Raw genomic sequence first — 27,932 nt, 5'->3', positions numbered from 1 at the left:
ACCTTCTCTGCACTCTCTCTAAAGCCTCCACGTCCTTCTGGTAGTGCGGCGACCAGAACTGGATGCAGTACTCCAAATGTGGCCTAACCAGCGTTCTATACAGCTGCAACATCAGACTCCAGCTTTTATACTCTATACCCCGCCTATAAAGGCAAGCCTACCATATGCCTTCTTCACCACCTTCTCCACCTGTGCTGCCACCTTCAAGGATTTGTGGACTTGCACACCTAGGTCTCTCTGTGTTTCTATACTCTTGATGGCTCTGCCATTTATTGTATAACTCCCCCCTACATTAGTTCTTCCAAAATGCATCACTTCGCATTTATCTGGATTAAATTCCATCTGCCATTTCTCCGCCCAATTTTCCAGCCTATCTATATCCTGCTGTATTGTCCAACAATGTTCATCGCTATCCGCAAGTCCAGCCATCTTCGTGTCATCCGCAAACTTGCGGATAACACCAGTTGCACATTCTTCCAAATCATTTATATATATCACAAATAGCAGAGGTCCCAGTACAGAGCCCTGCGGAACACCACTGGTCACAGACCTCCAGCCGGAAAAAGACCCTTCGACTGTTACCCGCTGTCGCCTGTGGCCAAGCCAGTTTTCTACCCATCTAGCCACCTCTCCTTGTATCCCATGAGCCTTAACCTTCTTAACCAATCTGCCATGAGGGACTTTGTCAAATGTCTTACTGAAATCCATATAGACGACATCCACGGCCCTTCCTTCGTCAACTGTTTTTGTCACTTCCTCAAAAAACTCGACAAATTTGTAAGGCACGACCTCCCTCATACAAAACCATGCTGTCTGTCACTAATGAGATTGTTCCGTTCTAAATGCGCATACATCCTGTCTCTAAGAATCCTCTCCAACAACTTCCTTACCACGGACGTCAAGCTCACTGGCCTATAATTTCCCGGGTTATCCATGCTACCCTTCTTAAATAACGGTAGCACATTCGCTATCCTCCAATCCTCAGGGACCTCACCTATGTCCAATGAAGAGACAAAGATTTCTGTCAGAGGCCCAGCGATTACATCTCTTGTCTCCCTGAGCGGTCTAGGATAGATGCCATCAGGCCCTGGGGATTTGTCAGTTTTAATGTTACCTAAAAAATCTAACACTTACTCCCTTGTAATGGAGGTTCTCTCCAACAGGTCAACACCTCCCTCTGAGACACTCCCAGTCAACAAGTCCCTCTCCTTTGTGAATACCGATGCAAATATTCATTTAGGATCTCCCCTATTCCCTTGGGTTCTAAGCATAATTCCCCTCCTTTGGCCCTGAGAGGTCCGACTTTTTCCCTGACAACTCTTTTGTTCCTAACATATGAATAAAATGCCTTCGGATTCTCCTTAATCCTGTCTGCCAAGAACATTTCGTGACCTCTTTTTGCCCTTTTAACACCCCGTCTGAGTTCTTTCCTACTCTCTCTGTATTCCTCCAGAACTCCATCTGTTTTCAGTTGCCTGGACCTAACGTACGCCTCTCTTTTCTTTTTGATCAGATCCTCAATTTCCCTGATTATCCACGGCTCTCAAATCCTACCTTTCCTATCCTTCCTTTTTACAGGCACATGCCTGTCCTGCAGCCTTATCAACTGTCCCTTAAAAGACTCCCACATGCCCGACGTGGACTTACCCCCGAACAGCTTCTCCCAATCAACGGCCACCAATTCCTGCCTAATCCGGCTATAGTTAGCCTTCCCCCAATTTAGCACCCTACCCTTAGGACAACACTCGTCCTTGTCCATTACTATCCTAAAGTTAACAGAGTTGTGGTCACTATTTGCCACATGTTCCCCTACCGAAACTTTGACGACCTGACCGGGCTCATTTCCCAGAACTAGATCCAGTATAGCCCCCTCTCTAGTTGGGCTATCTACATACTGTTCCAAAGAACCTTCCAGTACGCATTTTACAAATTCCTCCCCGTCCAGACCCCCAGCCCTAAGCACTTTCCCGTCTAAACCAGGGAAATTGAAGTCTCCCACTACACCAACCCTATTTTATCTGCACATATCCAGAATCTCCTGACATATCCGTTCCTCCACATCCCGTGGGCTGTTTGGTGACCTGTAGTATACCCCCAGCATAGTGATTGCACCTTTCCTGTTTCTGAGCTCCACCCACAGCGACTCATTACATGACCCCTCTAAATTGTCCACCCTCTGCACCACTGTAATATGCCCCCCAACTAATACCGCTACTCCCCCACCTTTTTTAGCCCCTCCTCTGTCTCGCCTAAAACACTTATACCCCGGAATATTCAGCTGCCAGTCCTGTCCTTTTAACCATGTCTCTGTCACCGCAACCACATCCAAATTCTGCGTAAGCATTAAGGCCCTAAGTTCGTCTGTTTAACATGACCTTCCCTTCATGAACCTATGCTGCGTCTTACCAGTGGGACAATTTATATCCAGATGTCTCGCTATTTCTTCCTTGATGATAGATTCGAGCATTTTCCCTACTATAGAAGTTAAGCTAACCGGCCTATAGTTACCCACCTTTTGTCTACCTCCTTTTTTAAACAGTGGCGTCACATTTGCTGTTTTCCAATCTGTAGGAACGACTCCAGAGTCAAGCGAATTTTGGTAAATTACCACTAGTGCACTTGCTCTTTCTCCCGCCATCTCCTTTAGTACCCTGGGATGCATTCCATCAGGACCAGGAGACTTGTCTACCTTTAGCCCCATTAACTTGCCCAACACTACCTCTTTCGTGATAACGATAGTTTCTAGGTTCTCACCTGCCATAGCCTTCTTGTCATTAATTTTTGGCATGTTATTTGTGTCTTTCACTGTGAAGACCAAAACAAAATACCTATTCAATGCCTCAACCATTTTCTCATTTCCAGTTATTACATCCCCCTTCTCATTCTCGAAAGAACATAGAACATAGACATAGAATAGTACAGCACAGAACAGGCCCTTCGGCCCACGATGTTGTGCCGAGCTTTATCTGAAACCAAGATCAATCTATCCCACTCCCTATCATCCTGGTGTGCTCCATGTGCCTATCCAATAACCGCTGAAATGTTCCTAAAGTGTCTGACTCCACTATCACTGCAGGCAGTCCATTCCACACCCCAACCACTCTCTGCGTAAAGAACCTACCTCTGATATCCTTCCTGTATCTCCCACCACGAACCCTATAATTATGCCCCTTGTAATAGCTCCATCCACCCGAGGAAATAGTCTTTCAACGTTCACTCTATCTATCCCCTTCATCATTTTATAAACCTCTATTAAGTCTCCCCTTAGCCTCCTCCGCTCCAGAGAGAACAGCCCTAGCTCCCTCAACCTTTCCTCATAAGACCTACCCTCCAAACCAGGCAGCATCCTGGTAAATCTCCTCTGCACTCTTTCCAGCGCTTCCACATCCTTCTTATAGTGAGGTGACCAGAACTGCACACAATATTCCAAATGTGGTCTCACCAAGGTCCTGTACAGTTGCAGCATAACCCCACGGCTCTTAAACTCCAACCCCCTGTTAATAAAAGCTAACACACTATATGCCTTCTTCACAGCTCTATCCACTTGAGTGGCAACCTTTAGAGATCTGTGGATATGAACCCCAAGATCTCTCTGTTCCTCCACAGTCTTCAGAACCCTACCTTTGACCCTGTAATCCACATTTAAATTTGTCCGACCAAAATGAATCACCTCACATTTATCAGGGTTAAACTCCATTTGCCATTTTTCAGCCCAGCTTTGCATCCTATCTATGTCTCTTTGCAGCCTACAACAGCCCTCCACCTCATCCACTACTCCACCAATCTTGGTGTCATCAGCAAATTTACTGATCCACCCTTCAGCCCCCTCCTCTAAGTCATTAATAAAAATCACAAAGAGCAGAGGACGAAGCACTGATCCCTGCGGCACTCCGCTAGCAACCTGCCTCCATTCCGAAAAATTTCCATTGACCACCACCCTCTGTCTTCGATCAGACAGCCAGTTACCTATCCAATCGGCCAACTTTCCCTCTATCCCACACCTCCTCACTTTCATCATAAGCCGACCATGGGGGACCTTATCAAACGCCTTGCTAAAATCCATGTATATGACATCAACTGCCCTACCTTCATCAACACACTTAGTTACCTCCTCAAAAAATTCAATCAAATTTGTGAGGCACGACTTGCCCTTCACGAATCCGTGCTGACTATCCTGGATTAATCCGCATCTTTCTAAATGGTCATAAATCCCATCTCTAAGGACCTTTTCCATCAATTTACCAACCACCGAAGTAAGACTAACCGGTCTATAATTACCAGGGTCATTTCTATTCCCTTTTTTAAACAGAGGAACAACATTCGCCATTCTCCAGTCTTCTGGCACCATCCCCGTGGACAGCGAAGACCCAAAGATCAAAGCCAAAACCAATGTTTACTTTAGCCACTCTTTTTCGTTTTATATATTTGTCGAAACTTTTGCTAACTGTTTTTATATTCTGAGCTAGTTTACTGTCATAATCCATCTTACTTTTCTTTATAGCTTTTTTTGTGGCTTTCTGCTAACCTTTAAATATTTCCCAATCCTCTCGGTTCCCACTAGTCTTTGCTACTTTGTATGCATTTTCTTTCAATTTGACACCCTCCTTTATTTCCTTAGATATCCATGGCTGATTATCTCTTTTTCTACAGTCCTTCCTTATCACTGGTATATACTTTTGCTGAGCACTGTGAAAGATCACTTCGAAAGTCCTCCACTGTTCCTCAATTGTCCCACCATAAAGTTTTTGCCCCCAGTCTACCTTAGCCAACTCCTCCCTCATCCCTTTGTAGTTTCCTTTGTTTAAGCATGGACAACTGCATTGTGAAGGTGACAGAATGCCAGTTGTGTACACATCTGATAGAGAAGCAGAGTCCTGAAAAAGTTACAGCTTTCTCAGAGTTGGAAGGGCCAAGAAACAAGAAAGTTTCCTCAGATAGATCCAATATGAGTCTGTCCAAACCTCAAGTCAAAACACACAGCAAATCTATGAGACCTGGTGAAAAAAGATGTTGACTACCATTGGTCAGAGTCACATGAGAGGAGTTTCAGCAAACTCAAGGTATGTAAGGAGACAAATCTATCATGCTACAACAGAGAGAAACCTGTTACACTACAAGTAGATGCTTTTACAAATGGTCATGAGACAGCCCTGATACAAGAGGGAAAATCAGCAGCATTCACATCCAAAGCTCTTGCGTCAGCTGCAAACAGATATGTCAACACAGAAAGAGAGCATTTGGCAATTGTACGGATGTAAGAAATTCCATACCTTTCTCTATGGGAGTAAATTTACAGTGGGAACTGATCATCATCAACTAAAGCAAACCTACAAGAAAAGTCTGTGCAGTGCATGTGAGGCTTCCAATTTATCATTTGACCTAAAATACAAGAAGACCAATGATGCCAGCAGATGCCCTATCTCAGTTGTCACCACAGGAGAAAGATGAGATAAATGGTTTAGGTGTCAAGAGTGTTCACAGCACCTTGTCGTCCCTCAAGATCTCCATAATCAGCACTTGCAAAGCGATGCTTGATCACTCAACAAGGAAACACCAAGACTGGTTCGATGAGAATGACCAGGAGATCCAGGATCTGATAAACTGCATACACAAGGCTTTTCTGGACCTGAAACAGCAACAACTCGAGAGCACGAAAGCAGCTTTATGGACAGCTAAAAGCTGAGGTCCAGCAAAAAAACCACAACCAAAGAACAGGTGATGGGTGAATAAAGCCCAGGAGTTCCAAAAGTTAGCCAATAATTTTGACACACAAAGTTTCTTTTGCGCAGTCTGAGGCCCAAGCACCCAAGGCCCCTTCCACAGCTGCTAAGAATGGGGAGGCGCTCTTTAAAAACAGAGAGGCAATCCACACCCTCTGGAAGGAACACTTCAAAGACCTCCTTAACGTAGACTCTGTCTTCAACACAAATTTCCTCGACTCCATCCTGCAGAATGCTACCCGCCATTATCTTAGCACAACTCAACCTGGCACAAGGTAGAAAAGGTCATCTGACAGCTAAAGAATAACAAGATATTAGGAGCAGATGGAATTCCCGCAGAATAACTAAAACATGGCAGAAAAGCACTATTGGCGCGAATACATGAACTCAATTTCCTTCTCTGGAAGGAGGAGAATATGCCAGGAGATCTCAGTGATGTGGTAATCATGACAAGACAAGTCCAACTGCAATAAATACAGAGGAAATTCGCTGCTGTCAGCCACAGGGAAGGTCATCACAAGAGTCCTCCTTAATCACCTTCTCCCTGTGGCTGAAGAGCTCCTCCCAGAGTCCCGGTGGATTCCACCCACTAAGGGGCACAATGGGCATGACCTTTACCATGTGGCAACTACAAGAGAAATGCAGGGAACAGCACCAGCTGTTGTACATGTGCTGCTTTGATCTCACAATTGTCTTTGACACTGTTAACCTCGAGGATTTATGAAGCATCCTCCTCCATTTTGGCTGCCCCCAAAAGTTTGTCACCATTCTTTGCCTGCTCCATAATGACATACAAGCTGTGATACTGACCAACATATCCACCACAGACCCAATTCATGTTCTGAGTGAGGTCAAGCAAGGCTGTGTCATCACACCTTTGCTCTTCTCAATTTTCGTTTCTGCAATGCTCCATCTCACCCTCAGCAAGCAAACCCGCTGGAGTGAAGTTAAATCACGGAACAAACAGGAATCTGTTCAACATTTGAAGATGTAATTAATGGAGTTGACCAGGGAGAATCGGTGGATGTGGTTTATTTAGATGTTCAGAAGGCTTTCGACAATGTCACACATAGCAGATTATGATGTAAAGTTAAAGTATATGGGATTCTGAGTAGTGTCGTCAGATTGATAGAAAGCTGATTAGCAGACAGGAAGCAAAGAGTTGGAATAAATGGGGCTTTATCCAATTGGCAGGCAGTGATTATTGGGCTACCGCAGAGATCTGTGCAAGGACCCCAACTGTTCACATTTAATGATTTAGACAAGGGAACTAAATGTATTATCTACCAATTTGCAGATGATACCAACGTTGGGTAGAGGATGCAGAGATGCTTCAGCATGATTTGGACAGGCTGAGTGAGTAGGCAGTTGCATAGCAGATGCAGTATAATGTGGATAAATATGAGGTTATCCACTTTGGTAGCAAAAATGGGAAGGCATTATTATTTTAATGGGTGTAAATCGAGGGAGGTGGATACTCAGCAAGACCTTGGTGTCCTCATGCATCTGTCGCTGAAAGTACGTACCTGTGCACAGGTACAGTAGGCAGTAAATAAGGCAAATGGTATTTGGCCTTCATAGCGAGAGGATGAGTATAGGAATAGGAATGTTTTACTGCAATTGTATAGCGTGTTGGTGAGGCCACACCTGGAGTATTGTGTGCAGTTTTGGTGTCCTTATCTGAGGACAGATGTTCTTGCTATAGAGAGAGAGCAGTGAAGGATTACCAGGCTGATTCCTGGGATGGCAGGACTGTCATGTGAGGAGAAACTAAGTTGGTTGGGATTTTATTCATTGGAGTTTAGAAGGGTGAGATGGGATCTCATAGAAACTTATAAAATTCTAACAGGATTAGACAGGGTACATGCAGGAAGAATGTTCCCAATGGTGGGGGAGTACAGAACTAGGGGTCATCGTTTGAGGATAAGGGATGAATCTTTTCGGACTGAGGTGAGAAGAAATTTCTTCATCCAGAGAGTGGTGAATGTGTGGAATTCACTATCACAGAAAGTAGTTAAGGCCAAAATGTGTGATTTCAAGAAGGAATTAGATATAGCTCTTGGGGCTAAAGAGATCAAAGGACATGAGGGGAGTGGGGGGGGGGGGGGGAGGGGGGAGGGGGGAGGGGAGTGGGGGGGGGGACGGTGGGAAGGCAGAATCAAGGTATTAAATTTGATGATCAGCCATGATCAAAATGAATGGTGGAGCAGATCCAAATGGCCTACCCCTTCTATTTTCTAAGTGTGTTTCTATGTAACTTATGTCACCTGCAGGCCAGATCCAAGGTTGTCTCACCCTCTGTCATTGAATTCCAGTACATCGACGATGCTTGTGTCTGTGCACACTCGGAGGCCGAGCTCCAAGCCATCATCAACACATTCACTGAGGCTTACGATGTTCATCCAGCAGAAGGACTTCTTCAGTTGCAAGCAATGAAAAGAACTTGCTTCAGAAAGTGAATAAAGAAAAAGGTTTAATAGAGAAACTTCATTACTCCAACACTTCAGGCTATACCCTGGGCCATACAAGTTCCCCACAATTTCCATCTGCTTCTTATTTATACATGGGTCAGCTGACCACCACATCATTTTGTCATTTGTTACATTGTCTACAGGGTCAGCTGACCCTCACAGCATGTTACCATTGGTTACATGAAACAGATCCAGTGTTCTAATTGGTTACATTTTAATAGATGCCCCTTTTCTTTTTTCCCAAATTAATTTAAGAGAACCATCCTCCAGTATTCTTAACAAGACCTGCATCCCTTTTAGTAAAACAGTTGGATAACTGTAGGTTTGCACCAACCCAGTTGAGCTTTGAAACTTCCTTGTTTCCAACATTTGTTTAAAACTGGCCAAATCAATTCTCAGTCGCTTTTATTTTTGTCGAATGAACATTGTGCACATAATACGCAATTGGTACTCTCTTTCCCGATGTTGCCATGAAAAATAACTCTGTTAGTGTGTCAGGCAAATATATCCCCATATCCACCGCCTCCACTAATGCTAGGGTTTCAGCTACCAAAGTACTTTTGACAACCTTTTTATTTTCTTTGCTTCCCAGGCCAAGGGGCAACATTTTCCTCCCTTACCTACCAAGGATATTATGAATCCGGCACTGCTTGAATGTCCATCTGGTAGATTGGCATGTGAAGCATCACTAAACACAACTAACTTAATGTCTTCTCCTAGTGCTGGGAACTTAATTATACATTCCTCTAATTTTAGCTTCTTTAAAGTTTAATTCGCCTGCAAGATCTCTCTGACTGAAGAGTACCTCAACATATTACTTAGCTCTAGAACATTGTAGCTCTCATATAGTCTTGTCTGTGTGCATAGCTGTCCTATCATTCTCCTCAACAATTCTGTTTCTTTTTTGTTGTAAGAAGTTTAACAACACCAGGTTAAAGTCCAACAGGTTTATTTGGTAGCAAAAGCCACACAAGCTTTGATGCTACCAAATAAACCTGTTGGACTTTAACCTGGTGTTGTTAAACTTCTTACTGTGTTTACCCCAGTCCAACGCCGGCATCTCCACATCTTTTTTGTTGGCCAGTTCCTATTTTTTTCCAATTGAACTTTCTCTGGTTATGAGAATAGGATCAATGCTGTCTAGATATCCCCTGTTGATTCATCGTTATCCCGATTTGCTTTGTTGGATATCAAGACTGAGATATCGAAAAGCACCAGCTGCTTGACTTCCTACTTTAAATTCTGTCTTTAGTCTAATACTTACCCTTTATTCAAACTCTTCTGTGTCACCCCATTGGAAATCATTAACATGCATCACAAAAATTTCAACTAATTTTCCTTCAGACTTCCAATATAACATTACAGGATCTGCTTTTAACTGGACACAGCCAGCTTTTAGCAATACAGATTGTACGGATCACTTAATTTGTATACACATTTGTTTAGTTTCCACGCTGTCTCTGTGTACTACCTGCTTCTTTGGGTGGCCTCAAAAAAACTTCTCTTTGAAATATTTCACCTTGCAGAAATGCTGCTTTGATATCTATTGACTTACATTCCCAATTATTAGATGCTAGGACAGCAAAAAAAATTCAGTGTTACTTTCCCTTCTGTGGGTGAATCAACCCTAATGTCTCTCTCCTCCAAATGTTCCTCACACTCATGGGCTACTAATCTGGCTTTTGCTTTATTAGTCCCATCTTGCAAAACTTTCTCTGTGCAAACCCACCAATGGGACAGAGCAGGCTGCCCTTCGTCTGATACATTAGTGTACACCCCAAACTCTTTCCAACAGTCCAGCTCTCTTTGTTTGAACTCTCTTATTTCCATAAGCTCCATTTTATTGGCAGCCGCCAACATTTCCCTATCATGGGGACTTCTACTCCTATTACTATCATTGGTTTGATTCCTCGCCTTCCTCGTTAAACCCCAGCCTCTATTGCAGTGTCTGTTCCTGTCAGGGCTGCTACTCTCAGACTGCTGTTCTCAGTTAACACAACTTCGGGTCACAGATTCATGACTTTTTCCTGCGAATGCTCCGTCTCATCCTCAGGACTTAGATCTTGCTTTTTTGGCTTCCACCTTTCCACCCCATTTTCCTAATCTATAGCTTTCACGTTTTGCTCTTGCTCTTGGATGTTGAGCCAGTGTTTATATTTTCCTGAGGGTTTTCCTGCTCTTACGATTGGACTTTAACCTGGTGTTGTAAGACTTCTTACTGTGCTTACGATTATAATGGCAGCCCTCCACTCACTTGACCCTTCGGGTATGTATGATACCACTGTGCTCACTTTGGATAGCTGAACCTTTGAAGTAACAGCTTCATCCCGTGCCTCACTGTTACTTAGCAGATCATCAGATTCCCTCTCATCTCTAAAACTTTATGATCATCATAGTTGCTCAAGGTATGTGTATGTCAGGTACAAGGTGCTTCCTGGATTTCTACATTTTGTTCTGATGTTCCAAATTCATAATCAATTCCCACTATTCGAAGAGTGGGCTCGCACTGTCTGGTTACCATGTTGTAGTATAACTACATTGCCATCTGTCCCTATCACTTACATGGGCCCTTTCCACTTTTTTTAGGCCCTCTCTTTAGTAGTAGACCATCTCACCTTTTTCAAAAGCTACCCCTGATGGTCTTATGCAATGCCTTAGGGTTTGTCTTATCCATTCTGAAACCTCAACCTTAATGAAGGCCTTTCTTCCTGCATGAATGGCATTTAGATGTGCAAACAAAAAATGGAGCTAATGCTTGTCCCTTCTAATGCCGGAGAAGCTTCTGTCAATATTGACGGTAATTTTGGGCTATAGTCTGTATTAACTGGTACGGACTACAGCCCTGCACCATTTGTAACAAATTTTTCACGTGCACTGCCCATGCTAATGCAATCCGCAATTTACAGCCTGGTTGACCCGCCAAAATCATATGAGCATGTCATCTGTAGCTGAGTGATTCCTTTCACAGAGGCCATTGCTGAATGGGCTTTCTGCTTCCGAGTGCATTACTACAATATTTAAATTTTCACACATATCTTCAAATTCATAATTTGCAAAGTTACCCCCATTGTCCGTCAAGAATTTAGATGGTGCCCCCAACCCTGTTCCAATCCAATGGGTCATAATTTTATCAACAGTCGTCTTTTTATCTTTGCTGTTAATCGCTGAAAAATCGCTAAACCGGGTCCACGAAATGCAATAAATAGAAGCCTTTGTCTTTATTCCATATCTTCAGGTCATCATTTAAATTTTGTGCTAATGGTAGACTCACAACTGGACACGGAAGTGTCCTTTAATATGTTATGCAAATTTCACACTGGGCTGATATTTGCTCTATGAGATCATTGTCGCCTTTGTCCAGCACACCTGCATCCTGCAGCAATGCTCTCAGTCTCTGTGGTGCAGGATCAGCAAAGTGCTTATTAAGTTTCAAAATAATCTTTTTGTCCATGCTGCTGTCTGTAAGCAACACTAATGCATCATGAATCCTTTAGTCTGATCATTTTGGCTCGCTTAAGGGAAAACAGTAATGGCCTGACCTTGTGATGTGCGATTGATTCACACGGGAGGCTAGGACGTACCCGGGAATAAAGGCTTTTATTCACAACAAGATTGGAGCACACTACTTAACAATACTATCCCAGACTAAGGGCTACTAGAAAGTAGCAGTGACCTTTATACTCCTGTAAGAAGGCGGAGCCGAACGGAGTGTACCACATAAACAATAATAACAGGTGGAACACCCAAACCCTAACCCCAACAGTAACAAGAGTAACATATGTACAAGTACCCATAGTGGTAACCATCTATGGTTCACCACACCTTGTGAAATGTAGGTCTACACTTTTTCCAAATACCACGGCTTTATCTTGTTTCAAATCAATGGTCACCTGGGCTTTTTTCAATTGCAGACCTGCTTAGTAACAAAGGTATGTCACTGGAAACAACATCTGTACTTATGAACAAGCTGATTCCTACAATCCCACAGGGAAGACCTTTTTGGAAGATGTTAAAGTATTGTCATCTCCAAATCGAAAATAGGTGAAACTCCTGTTCTTTCACTTTTTTCCACACTTTATGATCAAGAGACCTTAAATAACAATTTAGCCAATCTTGGCCACAGACAGTGAATGTACATCCACTATCCAAAACAGCACAGTTGAAAGAGTCTTATCATCAGGACACTCATTATAGGGCTCAACCTTTCTGTTACCAAAGCAATGCCTTCGTGGTACTTATTCTCGTCACTGTCAGTTTATACGTATTCTGTGTTACGTGTAGTTTCAAAGACACAATTTCTTCTTTTCGGACAGTTTACTAAGTAGTGATAAGGAGAATTGCATTGCAAACAGTGATTCACAATCCCTTTAGCATTTCTTCAATTTAAACGTCTTTTATCACTTTCCCATGTGCATCTTCTTTCCCCATTATCAAATTGGTTATATCCAGTTTCAACATCAGGTCTGTTATTAGTGTAACTGTCTCTGCTTAAGGGCCTTTGTGTACTATTTTTTCTGGCACGCAGCTGAGCTACCATTGAATCCTGTATTCTGGGCACTATGGCATTCCGATCTGGATTGAAAAAAGCGGTGTCATAGATGTTTACAGCATGGAAATAGGCCCTTTGGCCCAATTTGTCCATGCCGCCCTTTTTTTTAAAACCCCTAAGCTAATCCCAATTGCCCGCATTTGGCCCATAGTCCTCTATACCGATCTATATGGTGGGGTTGTTTCCCAAAAATCTTTTTTAACGATGCTGTCAATTGATCAAAGAGGGGCTCTGTTCCCCTTAATTGTACTCTAGTCATTACTAGAAGACTATCCATTTGTGACAGACATGTACAGTCCAACAACTTAAAGACCAATACTACATCTGGAATCTCCAAATTAAATTTCATTAGCCTGTCACGGCCCCTATCTAATTCCATGATATACTCTTCCATGGACTGGTCTTATCAAACATCACCCATCCTTCATAAATCTCCAAAAACTCATCTTTTTGGTAAAAGTTACCTAGGTATTGCAGGAGCTGTAGCCCTTCTTTATTTAGGTCATCTGCTGTCCAATCGGAAAATACTTTGCTCCTTATCTTGCTCTTAATCGGAAGTGACAAAGCTAAGGCCATACCTTGCTTTTTTTCGGTATGGTGGTGACAAGAGTCCACAATTCTACCTCTGCCTTCCATTGCCGGTATGGTTCGGCATCTGAAGAGGCAGGGGGACAATCAAACGATGTCAGTTTACTTCTACCTTCTGCCATGGTTGTATCCTGAATCTGTAGCACTTCTTCAGAAACAAACACCAAGTTAAGATGGAGTTTCCTCTGCTACCGATGTTCATCCAGCAAAAGGAATCCTTCAGTTGCAAGCAATAAAAAAAACTTACTTCAGAAAGTAAATCAAAGAAAAAGGTTGAATAAAGAAACTTCCTTACTTTAACACTTGAGGCCATACCCTAGGCCATACAAGCTCCCAACAATTCCCATCAGCTTCTTATTTCCACTAGGTCCACCACATCATTTTGTCATTGGTTACATTGTCTACCGGGTCAGCTAGTCAGCTGACCTTCACAGCATGTTACCATTGGTTACATTATAACAGATCCAATGTTATTATTGGTTACATTCTAACATACAAGAGCATGGACCTTAAACTAAACATTTGTAAGGCAAAGGTCCTCTACCAACCTGTTCTCCGCTGCACAGCACTGCTCCCAATCATCAAAATCCATGATGAGGCCATGGACAATGTGAACCACTTTCCATACCTTGGGAACTGAATATAAACAAGGGCAGGCGTCGACAATGAGGTTCAACATGAACTTCAGTGTGCTAGCAGAGCCTTCAGTCACCTGGACATCAGACCCAACATCAAGCTCATGGTCTACACAGCAGTAGTGATATCCACCATCCTGTATAGATCAGAGACATGGACGATATATAGCAGGCATCTCAAAACCCTGGAGAAATACCACCAGCGCAGAGTCTGCAAATCCCTTCAAATCCATTGGCAGGATAGGAGCAGCAATGTCAATGTTTTCATTCAGGCAACATCCCCAGCATTGAAGCATTGACCACACTCGAACATCCGTGCTGGTCAGGCTACATCATCCATGCCTAACCTGAGACTCCCGAACGCATGACTTGGAGATTCGACACAACAAGTAAGCCGCAAGAGTGCAGGGGAAACACTTCAAGTATACCCTCAAAGCCTCCTTGAAAAAGTGCAACACCCCACTGACACCCGGAATCCCTGGTGCTAGACCCCCCCCAAAATGGCGGGAAAGTATTCGGGAAGGAGCTGAACACCTTCGGCACGATCTTTACAGCCTGCTGCGCTCATTGGTTGGTGCAGTGGGCTGGGAAGATAGCGCATGAGGCTTTCATGCTGGGCGCAAACTGGTCTCGCACTAAAAGCCATCTTCCTGACCCTGTTTTGCCAGTGTGATCGGCTTTGCACCCAAACACAGCGCAAAGCCAATTTAAATATTAATAACGTGCCCGGCATGGCCGTTTCCGGTCTCTTGGACATTTCCCTGCTCGCCAGCAAGAGGTCTCGCTGACAAGAATCATTCATGGTCACCACCTACAAGGACCAAACGTGATGTCCATGCTGGGGGGATCGGAGGACATTGAAGGTGGTCGGGGGTATGGCCGAGCAGCGTCCATTGGGCAGTGCCAGCCTGGTACTGCCGCTGGGTGCCCTGGCACTGACCAAATGGCACCATGACTGCGCCAAGAGGGTGGGGTCTAAGTGGGGTGTGGGACTACAATGGGGAGCATGGCAAGGGTGGTGACCGGCAACAGGGGGGAGGCAAGGAGGGGGGTGAGCGGCAATGGGATGATGGGGGGGAGGAGTGGCAGGAAATCTCCCAGTGCACTGAGGGATTGGGTGCCTGTGCAATGAGAGTCTGTATCCTGAGCAATCTGCAGCCAGTGAGCTTAGGCTCCCGCCCGCCCCTTACGGGCATGATACTCCCTCCCATCTGCCAAAAATATTGCAATTGAAGATTGCAGTGTCAAACTCGCCCAAAAAACTGGAGCGCAACACTCTGGTTTTCAGACTTTTATGACAAATTGCGCCCCTCAAGCTTCATTGCTGAAAGTAAGCTGAAGTCAAGTGTCAACAGCGAAAGGAGCACACCCTGGGTATCTCACCTACCCACTCCTCTAACCACCATCTGTCCTACCTGTGACAGAGATTGTAGGTCACACATTAGACTCCTCAATCACCAAAGAACTCAGTTAACTGTGGAAGCAAGCCATCCTCCACTCCAAGAAAATGCCTAAGAAGAAGTGTCAAGATCCACTGAGTTAAATTAAAGATAAGACCAATAAAAATGAAAAGTTACAGATGCTCTCTCAGCAAGTTATCCAGATATGGCCTGATAAGATAAATTAAACATAGCCAGCAAAACGGCAGCACTGGTACATCATAGAATCATAGAGCCATACTGCACAGAAGAGGCCTTTCGGCCCATCGAGTCTGCACCGACACATTAGAAACACTTGAACTCCCACTTAATCCCACCTGCCAGCACTTGGCCCATAGCCCTGAATGTTATGATGTGCCAAGTGGTCATCCAGATACTTTTTAAAGAATGTGAGACAACCTGTCTCTACCACCCTCCCAGGCAGCGCATTTCAGACCATCACCACCCTCTGTGTAAAAAATACTTTTCCTCACATGCTCCCCGGCACGGTGGCACAGTGGTTAGCACTGCTGCCTCACAGCGCCAGGGACCCAGGTTTGATTCCCAGCTTGGGTCACTGTCTGTGTGGAGTTTGCACATTATCCCCATGTCTGCATAGGTTTCCTCCAGATGCTCCATTTTCCTCCCACAGTCCAAAAATGTGTGGGTTAGGTTGATTGGCCATGCTAAGTTGTTCCTAGTTGCAGGAGAAATATGTGGGGTTATGGGAATAGGGTGGGATTGTTGGTGCAGGCTCGATGGGCTGAAGGCCACCTTCTGTACTGTAGGGATTCTATAACTAATCTTTCTATGACTAAACCTCCTGCCCCTCACCTTGAACCTATATCCCTTTGTGACTGACCCTTCAACTAAGGAGAACAGCTGCTCCCTATCCACTCTGAACATGTCTCTCATAATCTTGTACACCTCAATCAGGTCGCCCCTCAGTCTTCTCTACTCCAATGAAAACAACCCAAGCTTATGCAACCTCTCTTCATAATTTAAATGTTCCATCCGAGGTAGCATCCTGGTGAATCTCCTCTGCAACCCCTCCAACGCAATCACATCCTTCCCATGTGGCAACCAGAACTGCACACAATACGTTAGCTATGGCCTCACCAAAGTTCTATACAACTCCAACATAACTTGCCTGCTTTTGTAATCTATGCCTCAATTGATAAAGGCAAGTATCCCATATGCCTTTTTCACCACCCTACTAAGATACCCTTCTGCTTTCAGAGATCTGTGGACAAACACACCAAGGTCCCTTTGTTCCACAGAACTTCCTCGTGTCCTACCATTCATTGAATACTTTCTTTTCAAATCACTCCTCCCAAACTGTATCACCTCAAACTCTTCAAGGTTAAATTCCATCTGCCACTTATCTGCCCATTTGACCATTCCGTCTATATCTTCTTGTAGCCCAAGACACTCTGCCTCACTGTTTACCACCCATCCAATCTTTATGTCATCTGCAAGCTTACTAATCCTACCCCCCACATAGTTATCAATGTCATTTAAAAAATGCCGAATAATAGGGGGCCCAACACAGATCCCTGTGGTCCGCCACTGGACACTGGCTTCCAGTCACTAAAGCAGCCTTCTATCCTCACCCTCTGTCTCCTACAATTGAGCCAATTTTGAATCCACTTTATCAGATTACCCAGTATCCCATGTGAATTTATCTTCTTTACAAGTCTCCCATGTGGGACTTTGTCATAGGCTTTGCTGAAATCCATATACACTACACCGACTGCACTACCCTTATATTGCAGAGATCAGAGATAACATCTCACTAGAAGATGGTGTTCTGCTTGCTGGATTCAGAATAATCATAACCAAAATTATGTAGAAAGAATTGTTCCAGAAGATACATGAAGGTCACTGAGAATGAATAATCTTAAGCTTAGAGGTATCTCGGCTGTGTACTGGATAGGCATCTGTAAAGACATTGAAAGAATGGTGCTGACATGCCATGTATTCCAGAAGTGTAGAAACACACAGCAGAAAGAGGAGATGATAGCTATTGAGGTACTGCCCAGATCATGGCATAATGTAGGAGATGATTTATTCACACACAATCAAGAATGATATCTCATAGTTGCAGACTACTCTGTAAAGTGATCTTTAATATGAAATCTGAGAGCTACAACTATCGTCCCAACAGGGCGGGTTCTATTGACCGAACAAAGGATTCCTGAAAGAATAATACGTGACAATGGAACCCAATTCACCGCCAAAGAATTCAAGGAATTTCTTGAACAATATAAGTTCAACATTTTCACATTATCCAAAGAGATACAGGTTTATGGAAAGACGCATCTCGATAGTCAAGGGAATCCTCATGAAATGTCGAGAGACGAGGGAAGACACAAACCTCGCCTTATTGTCACTTCAAACTACATCTCTTGAGGCTGCTATGAAATCATCTGCAGAGATGAATAACAGCAAGTCTGCCAAGTAAAATATTCCCTCCAAGTATGACGATAACTCACTGATGCACAAAGTGAAGAAGGTTAACACTTCAACACACATACTAAATGCCTGCCTGAATTGTTGAAAGCACAAACATGGGACCCAGCAAAAGTGAAGCTGAGACTCCAAGATCATATACATTGTTGACACCAAAACTGGGAAGTGAATGGGAAGGAACATAACCCACTACTACTGAGCTGCAAAATCAGGAAAGATCATTAGCAGCTCCAGCAATGTCCCTAACCATGGAGACCACATCAATAGCATCATCAACAACATCATTGGTAAGTGACAGAACGGCCCAGATATTCCAGTCTCTGATAGTCAGAGATTGGACATACTCCAAAGATACACTGCAAGACTCCTCCAGAAGTCCCAAGGACTTCAAGGGAATTGACTGGGAAGTTTGAAATTCTGATGAGCAATTCCCTTGCTCCCTAGGACCCTCCAAAAATGTCTCCAACTCTGAAACAGACTTGGAGACTTCGGACAGTTCCAGCTTACTTACCTGAATAGTTACCCAGGAAATGTTAGACGGGAAAAAACACAAGTCTAATTTCTGGGTAACTACAGAACTGAGCCCCGCCCCCCGCTTCCACTCATACTGACCTCCCAACTATCCCACTTGACCTCCCAATATCCTTCCTGACCCCCCCCCTCCCAATTACCTCCTGATCTGGCTTGACCTGACTAGCCCCGACCCAACCTGACTAGCTCTCAACCTGACTCCCTTTAGCTTGATGTGACCAGGCCCACCACCTGACTACCTCTGACCCACCTACTGACTTCATGCACCTCCCATCCTACGCACCTCACCCACCTGCCACACATCCACTTACCTCAGCCATTCTTACCCACCCTATCTCCTTGGCCACTTACATTGCCCTTTTAGATTTTTAAAGAAGCTTTGGGATATTTAAACTCTTTACCAGAATACAGCACCTGATTCTCTAATAAGGTAGCTTCCGCATGGACTCTCTGTGCTGTTTGCTCTGGGATTTGCTGCACTGAGTTGGTTGTGAAGGATCCTTCCTTCACAAGATTGCTCAGAAAAATTGGAGGAAGGTAAGTTTCTTTTTTGTCTGATCAGGGTCGGAAATGGAGTTTCCGATCCTGATTGGAAGATCTGGGCCAACATCGGCACCATCAGACATGGCTCCTGGAACACCAGGAGCAACATACACACATGGTCAGTACAGCTGCTAATCACTGAGAATGATGAATGCTATGTCGACAGGATGGAGGCACAACGTCCTACTACATAAAGGAGAGGGACATATTGACTGGTAGTGTCTCACAGAGATGTGTTGACCCATTAGAAAAAATCTCAATTACAAGGGAGGAAGTGTTAGGTTTTTTAGGAAACATTAAGACAAGACAAATCCCCAGGGCCGGATGGCATCTATCCTAGACTCCTCAGGGAGGCAAGAGATGAAATTGCTGGGCCTCTAACAGAAATCTTTGTCTCTTCACTGGACACAGGTGAGGTCCCAGAGGATTGGAGGAGAGCAAATGTGGTCCTGTTATTTAAGAAGGGTAGCAAGGATAACCTGGGTAATTATAGGTCGGTGAGCTTGACGTCCGTGGTAGGGAAATTGTTGGAGAAGATTTTTAGAGATAGGATATATGCACATTTAGAACTGAATAATCTCATTAACGATAGATAACATAGTTTTGTACAAGGGAGGTCATGCCTCACAAATTTGGTTGAGTTTTTTGAGGAGGTGACAAAAACAATTGACGAGGGAAGGGCCGTGGATGTCGTCTATATGGATTTTAGTAAAGCGTTTGACAAGGTCCCTCATGGCAGGCTGGTGCAAAAGGTTAAATCTCACAGGATAAAAGGTGAGCTAGCTAGATGGGTGGAGAACTGCTTTAGCCATAGAAGACAGAGGGTAGCAGTGGAGGGGTCTTTTTCCGGTTGGAGGTCTGTGACTAGTGGAGTTCCGCAGGGCTCTGTACTGGGACCTCTGCTGTTTGTGATATATATAAATGATTTGGAGGAAGATGTAGCTGGTGTGATCAGTAAGTTTGCGGACGACACGAAGATTGCTGGAGTTGCGGATAGTGATGAACATTGTCAGAGAATACAGCAGGATATAGATAGGCTGGAACATTGGGCGGAGAAATGGCAGATGGAATTTAATCCAGATAAATGCGAAGTGATGCATTTCGGTAGACCTAATGTAAGGGGGAGCTACACAATGAATGGCAGAACCATCAGGAGTATAGACACACAGAGGGACCTGGGTGTACAAGTCCACAGATCCTTAAAGGTGGCAGCACAGGTGGAGAGGGTGGTGAAGAAGGCATATGGCATGCTTGCCTTTATTGGACGGGGCATAGAATATAAAAGTTGGCATATGATGTTGCGGCTGTATAGAACGTTGGTTAGGCCACATTTGGAATACTGCGTCCAGTTCTGGTCGCCACACTACCAGAAGGACGTGGAGGCTTTGGAGAGAGTACAGAAAAGGTTTACCAGGATGTTGCCTGGTATGGAGGGTCTTAGATATGAGGAGAGATTGGGTAAACTGGGGATGTTCTCCCTGGAAAGACGGAGGATGAGGGGCGACCTAATAGAGGTGTATAAAATTATGAAGGGCATAGATACGGTGAACAGTGGGAAGCTTTTTCCCAGGTCGGAGGTGACGAACACCTGGGGTCACAGGTTCAAGGTGAGGGGGGCAAGGTTCAACACAGGCGTCAGGGGGACATATTTTACACAGAGGGTGGTGGGGGCCTGGAATGCACTCCCAGGCAAGGTGATTGAGGCGGACACGCTGGGATCGTTTAAGACTTATCTAGATAGCCACATGAACAGACTGGGAGTAGAGGGATACAAAAGAATGGTCTATTGGGCACATGAGCGGCGCAGGCTTGGAGGGCCAAAGGACCTGTTCCTGTGCTGTATTGTTCTTTGTTCTTTGTACATAAGTAATATCATGAATAACATTTTGAGAAAAGAAAACAAGCTATGTCTGACTCTGAAGGCATTCAGTTCCATTATATACTTATATAAAATTGTTAATCTTTCTTTAGTTAGAAATAATATATTAAAAAGTGAATGGTCGGACTACTGAAATTGATATGGCTTTTTTCTTTTAAAGAAAGAGGGATGTTATATTGTAATATTATTTAAAAAGAGATAGGAACAAATTGTTATGTGAATGTGTGCTCGGGGTGCCACGTTTACTGCTGCACTAATCAACCACCAGTCAAATGGAAAGTTGTAGGAAATACACTCAATGAAATTCCAGCATTTTGAATCTAAAAGTGTGATTATTTTGAACTTCTGGGAACAAAAAAACATAGTAGAACCAAAACCAGAAAATACTGAGCAGGTTTGGCACTGTCTGAATGGAGACCCAGAGTTAACTTTTAAGATCATGACCTTTCATCATAAGATGGTCACGCTTGACAGTTCATGACTTGAAATCGTTAAACTCTGTTTCTCTCTCCAAAGATGCTGCTAAATCGGCTGATCTCTGTTTTTAATTCTGATGGAAGGTCACAACCTGAAACATTTGGGTAAATTTTAAGAGTGGGCTTGCTCCTCCCATTGTAAATTTGCAACCTGGTTTTAAACAAAAAAGGCTGTCCTGCAGTGATAACATGTTGATGGACTGATGGAGGGATGTCAGAAGTTACAGAAGGACATAGCTAGGATGCAAGACTGGGCGGAGAAGTGGCAGATGGACTTCAACCCAGATAAATGCGTAGTGGTCCATTTTGGCAGGTCAAATGGGATGAAGGAGTACAATATAATGGGAAAGACTCTTCGTACTGTAGAGGATCAGAAGGACCTTGGGGTCCAGGTCCATAGGACTCTAAAATCGGCCCTGCAGGTGGAGGAGGTGGTTAAGAAGGCGTATGGTGTGCTGGCCTTTATCAATCGAAGGATTGAGTTTAGGAGTCCCGGGATAATGATACAGCTATATAAGACCCTCGTCAGACCCCACTTGGAATACTGTGCTCAGTTCTGGTTGCCTCATTACAGGAAGGATTTGGAAATGATTGAAAGGGTGCAGAGGAGATTTACAAGGATGTTGCCTGGATTGAGTGGCATGCCTTATGAGGATAGGCTGAGGGAGCTTGGTCTTTTCTCCTTGGAGAGACATAGGATGAGAGGAGACCTAATAAAGGTATATAAGATGTTGAGAGGCATAGATCGGGTGGACTCTCAGAGGCTTTTTCCCAGGGTGGAAATGGCTGCTACAAGAGGACACAGGTTTAAGGTGTTTGGGGGTAGGTACAGGGGAAATATTAGGGCGAAATTTTTCACACAGAGGGTGGTAGGCGAGTGGAATCAGCTGCCGTCAGTGGTGGTGGAGGCAAACTCAATAGGGTCTTTTAAGAGACTCCTGGATGAGTACATGGGACTTAATAGGATGGAGGGTTATAGGTAGGCCTAAAAGGTATGTTCGGCACAATTTGTGGGGCCGAAGGGCCTGTTTTGTGCTGTAGTTTTTCTATGTTTCTAAACCAGGGGTCTCCAAACTTTTCAGTGCGAGGGCTACATCGTATATTTGACACATTTTCGGGGGCCAAAGAAACAAAATTAGTTTTATAAATGAACTGGCGATGATTAAGCCCGTGAGATCGAATGAAATTCACTGTTGAAACAACAGGTTTCAGAACGCAAGACATACCCACATCTTTTCCACACAATGCTTGTTGATGGATAATGCAATGTAGAAACATGGGCTTTGAGAATCCACCAACCTCACAAGCTTTTGTGATTTGTCCAACCAAACCTTTCTTCACCCCAGACATGTTCTTTCCTCCATCAATTGTCACGCATTGCAGTTTATTCCACTCCAGGTTATATTCTAACACAGTTTTTTGCAATTCTTTGAAGATGTCTTCTCCAGTTACTGTCCTGTGCATGCTATGCACTGATGCTAATTCTTGTGTCACATTAAATTCACTGTCGACGCCACGGATGAATACTAGGAGTTGTGATGTGTCACACACATCAGTCGATTCATCAAGTGTGAGAGAATACAACTGAAAATTTCTTGCTTTGTCTGCAATTTGATGAAATATATTGCTTCCTATATCCTCAATTCTACGAGCAACAGTATTTGGCGCAAGACTGATGATTTTGAACAGGTTTGCTTTTTCTGGGCATAACTCTTCCACTGCTTCCATTGTACACTCTTTGATGAGATCTCCATCGGTGAATGGCTTTCCTCTTTTAGCCAACACATAAGCTAGTTTGTAACTGGCCCTGGTTAAAGCTTCATTTTCAGTTATCTTCTGCGTAAAAAAAGCTCGTTGGGAAAGCAACCTGCGTTGCATTGATTCAAGTTTTTCCGAACGCTGTGTTCCTGTGAATTGGGAATAACTTGGTTCATGTTTGGTCTCATAGTGCCGACGTACATTGTACTCCTTCAAAACTGCAACAGTTTTGTTGCATATGACACACAAGGCTTTATCGCCTGCTTGTACAAAGAAGTACTTTACACCCCATTCTTCATTAAACAGGCGGCACTCACTGTCCACTTTTCTTTTCTTTTTTCTGTCCATACCTGAATTGGTCTGAATTGCCGCCATCATTGTCATTGTTCTCGCTCATTTCAGACAGATGGAGCTTACGGATTGGATAAAGCAGCTGTCACTCAGTCAATGCAGAGCGGCAATTGGATAATAGATGTCTCAATTGCTGATTTGTTTAATGAACTGTCAGTCACAGGACGGCAGCTCTGATTGGACAATAGGCTGGTAAAGAGGGCGGGGATTCCCATGGCTCCATCAGACACCACGCGGAGCGGCAGCAAATGTCCGGCCTGTGGCTTCCGTCCCCGTGTCCGGATCCTGAGTCAGTGGCGGGGTTCCGGACACGGGAGTGTTTTCGGCAGCGGGAATCCCGTCCCGTCCCACTGGCTGCAGGCCAGATGTTAGCCCGCTGCGGGCCGGATGTGGCACGCGGGCCGTAGTTTGGAGACCCCTGGACTAAACAACCAGAGAGTAGGACTGAGTGGAAGGACTGCCCCTTAGCAGCACAAGAACTGCTAGCCAATCTGATTGGTCAGCAGTTCCAGCAGTGCCGGAACTCAGTAGTGGGCATTGCTGGTACTGCAAGCAGCTGCATGATGAAGAGAGCAATGGATTCCAGAGCAAGAACCAGTCTCAGGGAAGTCCATGATTTTTTGGGTGGGAAGAGATCAAGCATCCTAGGAATGGATGTGAGGCGGGTGGGGAACAGGTTTTGGAGGCCACATGGGTAGGCACAAAGTATCATCTTAGGGGGATGCCCCCAATGCACACAGAGCAAACTCCAAAGAATATACCCTTCTCCCTTCCTGATTTTTCACCTTAGATGGTGAAAAAAAAGACTGCTCACTCATGCCCCTCTCTCAAAGCCAAAAATATTATGGTATGAGCAGGGGAATATAGCAGGGTAATATTTGGGTCAATTTTTTTTTATACTTTTCCAATTCAATCAAATCAAGTCCAATTAAGAGTCTCAACAAGTTGAGACATTTCCGATCCAGGCTGACAAGACAGGGCATGCGACCCTTTACCCTGTCTTGGACCTGATCTACATGAGCCAAGCTGATTGGAGGAGGCGCAGGTCTTCCTTCTCCAAGGCTTGATCTCATTTGCATCTTAGCCAAAAGGCCGAGATGCCGCTTTTAAAAATTGTTTCATATGAATATGAAGCTTAAATGCAACCCAGTAGCCACTACCAAGCGCAGCATCAGCAGACTACACTTCATCTTAGCCAAAAGGCCGAGAATAATATTTGGTCAATTGGTTTATTAACAGACTTGTTAATGTCCACTTGCCTACCGTATCAGAGCAAACCGGTGTGTTGACTTTAGGTTCATGAACTAACATCATCATCATGCTGAATTTTACACATGCATGGCTCAGCAGCAGTCCCAATTTGCAAACATAAAATCCTGGCCATTAACGCTGTTTCTCTTACCACAGATGCTGCCAAACCTGCTGGGCAGGATTTTATGGCCTTGCTCAAGCGAGACCGGAAAATCCCGCCTGAGGACAATGGACATTTTCATTGTCCATCCCTCGCCTGTTCCGATTCTGTGGCAGGCGGGGCAGTAGAATTCCGACAGCTGAGTATTTTCAGCATTTTCTTTTTTTGTTTAAAATGCGTTGTGAACTATAAGATAGATCATGATAGATTTGAAGAGGAAATGGACAGGCTGATGGGGTGGGCAGTCATGTGGCAAATGAAATTTAATGCAGGCACATGTGAAGTCAAGAGTATAAAAGCAAGGAAGTTATGGTGAACCTTTATACATTGGTTTGGCTTCAACTTGAGTATTCTTTCCAATTGATGTGAAGGCTTTAAAGATTCGTGAACAGGATACAAGGAGTGAGGATGGAGAAGTAGAGGTCATTCTCCTTAGAGAAGGTTGAGGGGGGATTTGATAGAGGTGTTCAAAATCTTATGAGTTTAGGCAGTCAATAGAGAGAAAGTGTCCTCATTGGCCAAAGGCTCGAGAACTGGAGGATATTGATTGAAGATGGGTGGCCAAAGGAAATATGAGGAAAAGTCTCTTACACGGCGAGTGATTTCAAACTGGAATGTACTGCCTGTGAATGTGGTGGAGGAAGATTCAATCATGGCTTTCAAGAGGGAATTGGACAGATCTCTGTAGGGGAAAAAATAATATGAGCTATGAAGAAAGGGTAGGGGAATGGGACTAGCTAAATTGCTCTTGTAGAAAGCTGGCATGGATCTGACAGGCCGATAGGCATCCTTTGTGCTGTAACTATTCTGTGCTTCTAAGCCTTTCACAGATGTGGGCCAGAATATTTCAATTCACTCTTCAAAGGATTTCCATCTAGTCAGTTTCACTGAACAATGAACTTCCTCCTGTGTTCTTACCTTGTTGACCTTGGTGAGTTCTGCACAGGTCTGGAAATCTATGTACGAGATGCCAAACCAGAATTCAGTGTTAAGTCCTCAGCTGATAGCGACTGTAGATGTTGAAATGACTTTTGTCAATAGTTCCACAGGGGATTCCTGCTCCCCGATAAACCCACCTCTTTAAAACCCATAAGTGGGCAGTATCATGTCAGGTTTCTGACCCATTGCTGCTTTTTAGAGTTTTAACATGTGCACTCCACCCACCCACCACTCCCCCCCCCCGCCCTCTGTTTCTCTCACATCCTGTGCATAGGATTCTCGTCGTGCCTTTCACCATTTTAGGGCATCTGACTCATTGACTTAGATTTGCTACTCTCCCTCTCACGTCCATTGTATGATCTGTTGTTTCCATAATTCCATATTATGATGTCTTCCTCCTTTTCTTCACCAGTGTAGTATTATATTTTTCCGTTACAATCCCAAGTGACGATAGCTCGCGGCTCTCACTTCTATCTCCATATACACCAGACATCTTCCGTGTGACATAATTGAGTCTTACACACAGTTCCAAAGTGATTAAAAAGAGTGAGGCAACTTAGATGGTGCCAGTTCAATAGGTTTCCTTCAGTAAATATATACAATAGATGTTATAAAATAAATTTGTGTGGTGGTGAAGCGTGAACTTTAGTAATTTGAAGGATCAGTTATCACATTTAACAGTCTAATAGACAGTGGGGTGCGGGGCATTGTTCAACTGCTGGTCCTCATTTCTTATCCTTAAAGTGGGTGATTGGCAAAGGAAAAGGGACCTCAAATACCACCTTGCTTGATTCAGTTTTCAGGCACAATAGGTAAGGAGCTGTTTAAATATACACACTAGGGTGCTTCACTGGCTGCAAAGGCCCTGATTGCAATTTTAATGTACACGTGGGGTGAAGATTTGCTACCTGTGCTGGTTCCAGTTTTAAGAAGCATTTAGCAGCATTCTTGGGGATTTTTAGAGGTTTTTCTGGAGTAAGAGGAGCATTCATGTTTCTCTTTGCTCTCCTGAAATAATTCAGCTCACTTCCCAGCCCATTCTCACCATCCCAATCCTTGTAAACTCCTCCCTTTCCTCCTCCCAGCAGACTGTAGCTGGCAGCCAGCATGTTCTGATATCAGTAAGGTGCAGTGGTGCACTTGCTTGGCACGTGTAGCTCTACTGTGAAAATTCCAAATGACCTCTGAACCTGGAAATAGTTCAGCCATCCTTACTCTGGCTTTGTGGAAAGCTGATGCTCATTTTGAAGTTGAAGTTGGACATCTCCAACCTGTATCTAATTGAACAGTGTCCGATCACAGGGCAAGTAACTGCCTGTGGTAAGTCGATCATTCTTTTTCGACAGAGATCCAAAATTGCGCTTTTTGAAAAAATGTGGGCCTATATGAAGAGTGCTGAACCATCAGTCTTTGTCAAAACAACTGCAGAAGGTGTGGTCAGAGTACGGAAATCAAAAGGAAAATATGCTTATCTCCTGGAGTCCACCATGAATGAATACATTGAACAAAGGAAACCTTGCGATACCATGAAAGTTGGAGGAAACCTAGATTCAAAAGGATACGGGATTGCAACACCCAAAGGATCCTCATTAAGGTGGGTGGAATAGTATAACAATATTCTTAATGTTGTTATAGTATCCCACCTACCCTGATGTGTTATTACTATTGTGTTACGGTTTGTATAAGTAAATGAGGTAACTTTACGATTGCAGTTTCGTAAGATAATTAAGTTTTCTTTGAGCACAAATTATTTATTAATTGCACCAAATATATATCTTTAAAAAGGGAAATATATTATTTTAAAGGGCAAAGTAGCTACTGGAGCTTAGATATTGAAATTGGTTTCTGCTCCTTGAATCAAACACAATGAATAGGACTGAGACTAGTGCCTTGCAGACATCCTTTTTTATTGAGGTAAATAACAAATTATAAAGCTTAGGAGAAGAAATTCAATTCATAGACATCCATTTTGTGCCTGAAAGGACATGAGGCCAGAAGACACCTCAGTCTTTGCATTGATACCCAAAGTCTGTCTGATGCTATATTCAGATATAGCTGAGGGTGAGCGAGCAGTGTACCTTACTGAGAAAGGCCAAGGATTCTTTACTGTACAGATCATGCTTCCACACAATTTGTGGAACATCAATGCAAAATTTAGGTACAAATAAGATTACTGCACAAACTTAAAGGG

The 27,932-nt window shown here is 43.9% G+C and overlaps 1 protein-coding gene across 3 annotated transcripts in view; it reads left to right on the top strand.

Annotated features, from left to right (window-relative positions):
- Positions 1-27,932, top strand: part of gria2b (glutamate receptor, ionotropic, AMPA 2b) — a 196,290-nt gene that overhangs the window by 164,340 nt on the left and 4,018 nt on the right. For all 3 annotated transcript variants that reach the window (XM_078211989.1, XM_078211978.1, XM_078211968.1), the window contains exon 13: positions 27,088-27,335. In XM_078211989.1, coding sequence (XP_078068115.1) covers positions 27,088-27,335 — 248 coding nt within the window. The remainder of the gene's footprint in view (positions 1-27,087; positions 27,336-27,932) is intronic.

This window comes from Mustelus asterias, chromosome 1 (assembly GCF_964213995.1).
Source record: "Mustelus asterias chromosome 1, sMusAst1.hap1.1, whole genome shotgun sequence".
Classification (NCBI taxonomy): Eukaryota; Metazoa; Chordata; class Chondrichthyes; order Carcharhiniformes; family Triakidae; genus Mustelus; species Mustelus asterias.
This window is presented reverse-complemented; position numbering and strand designations above follow the sequence as displayed.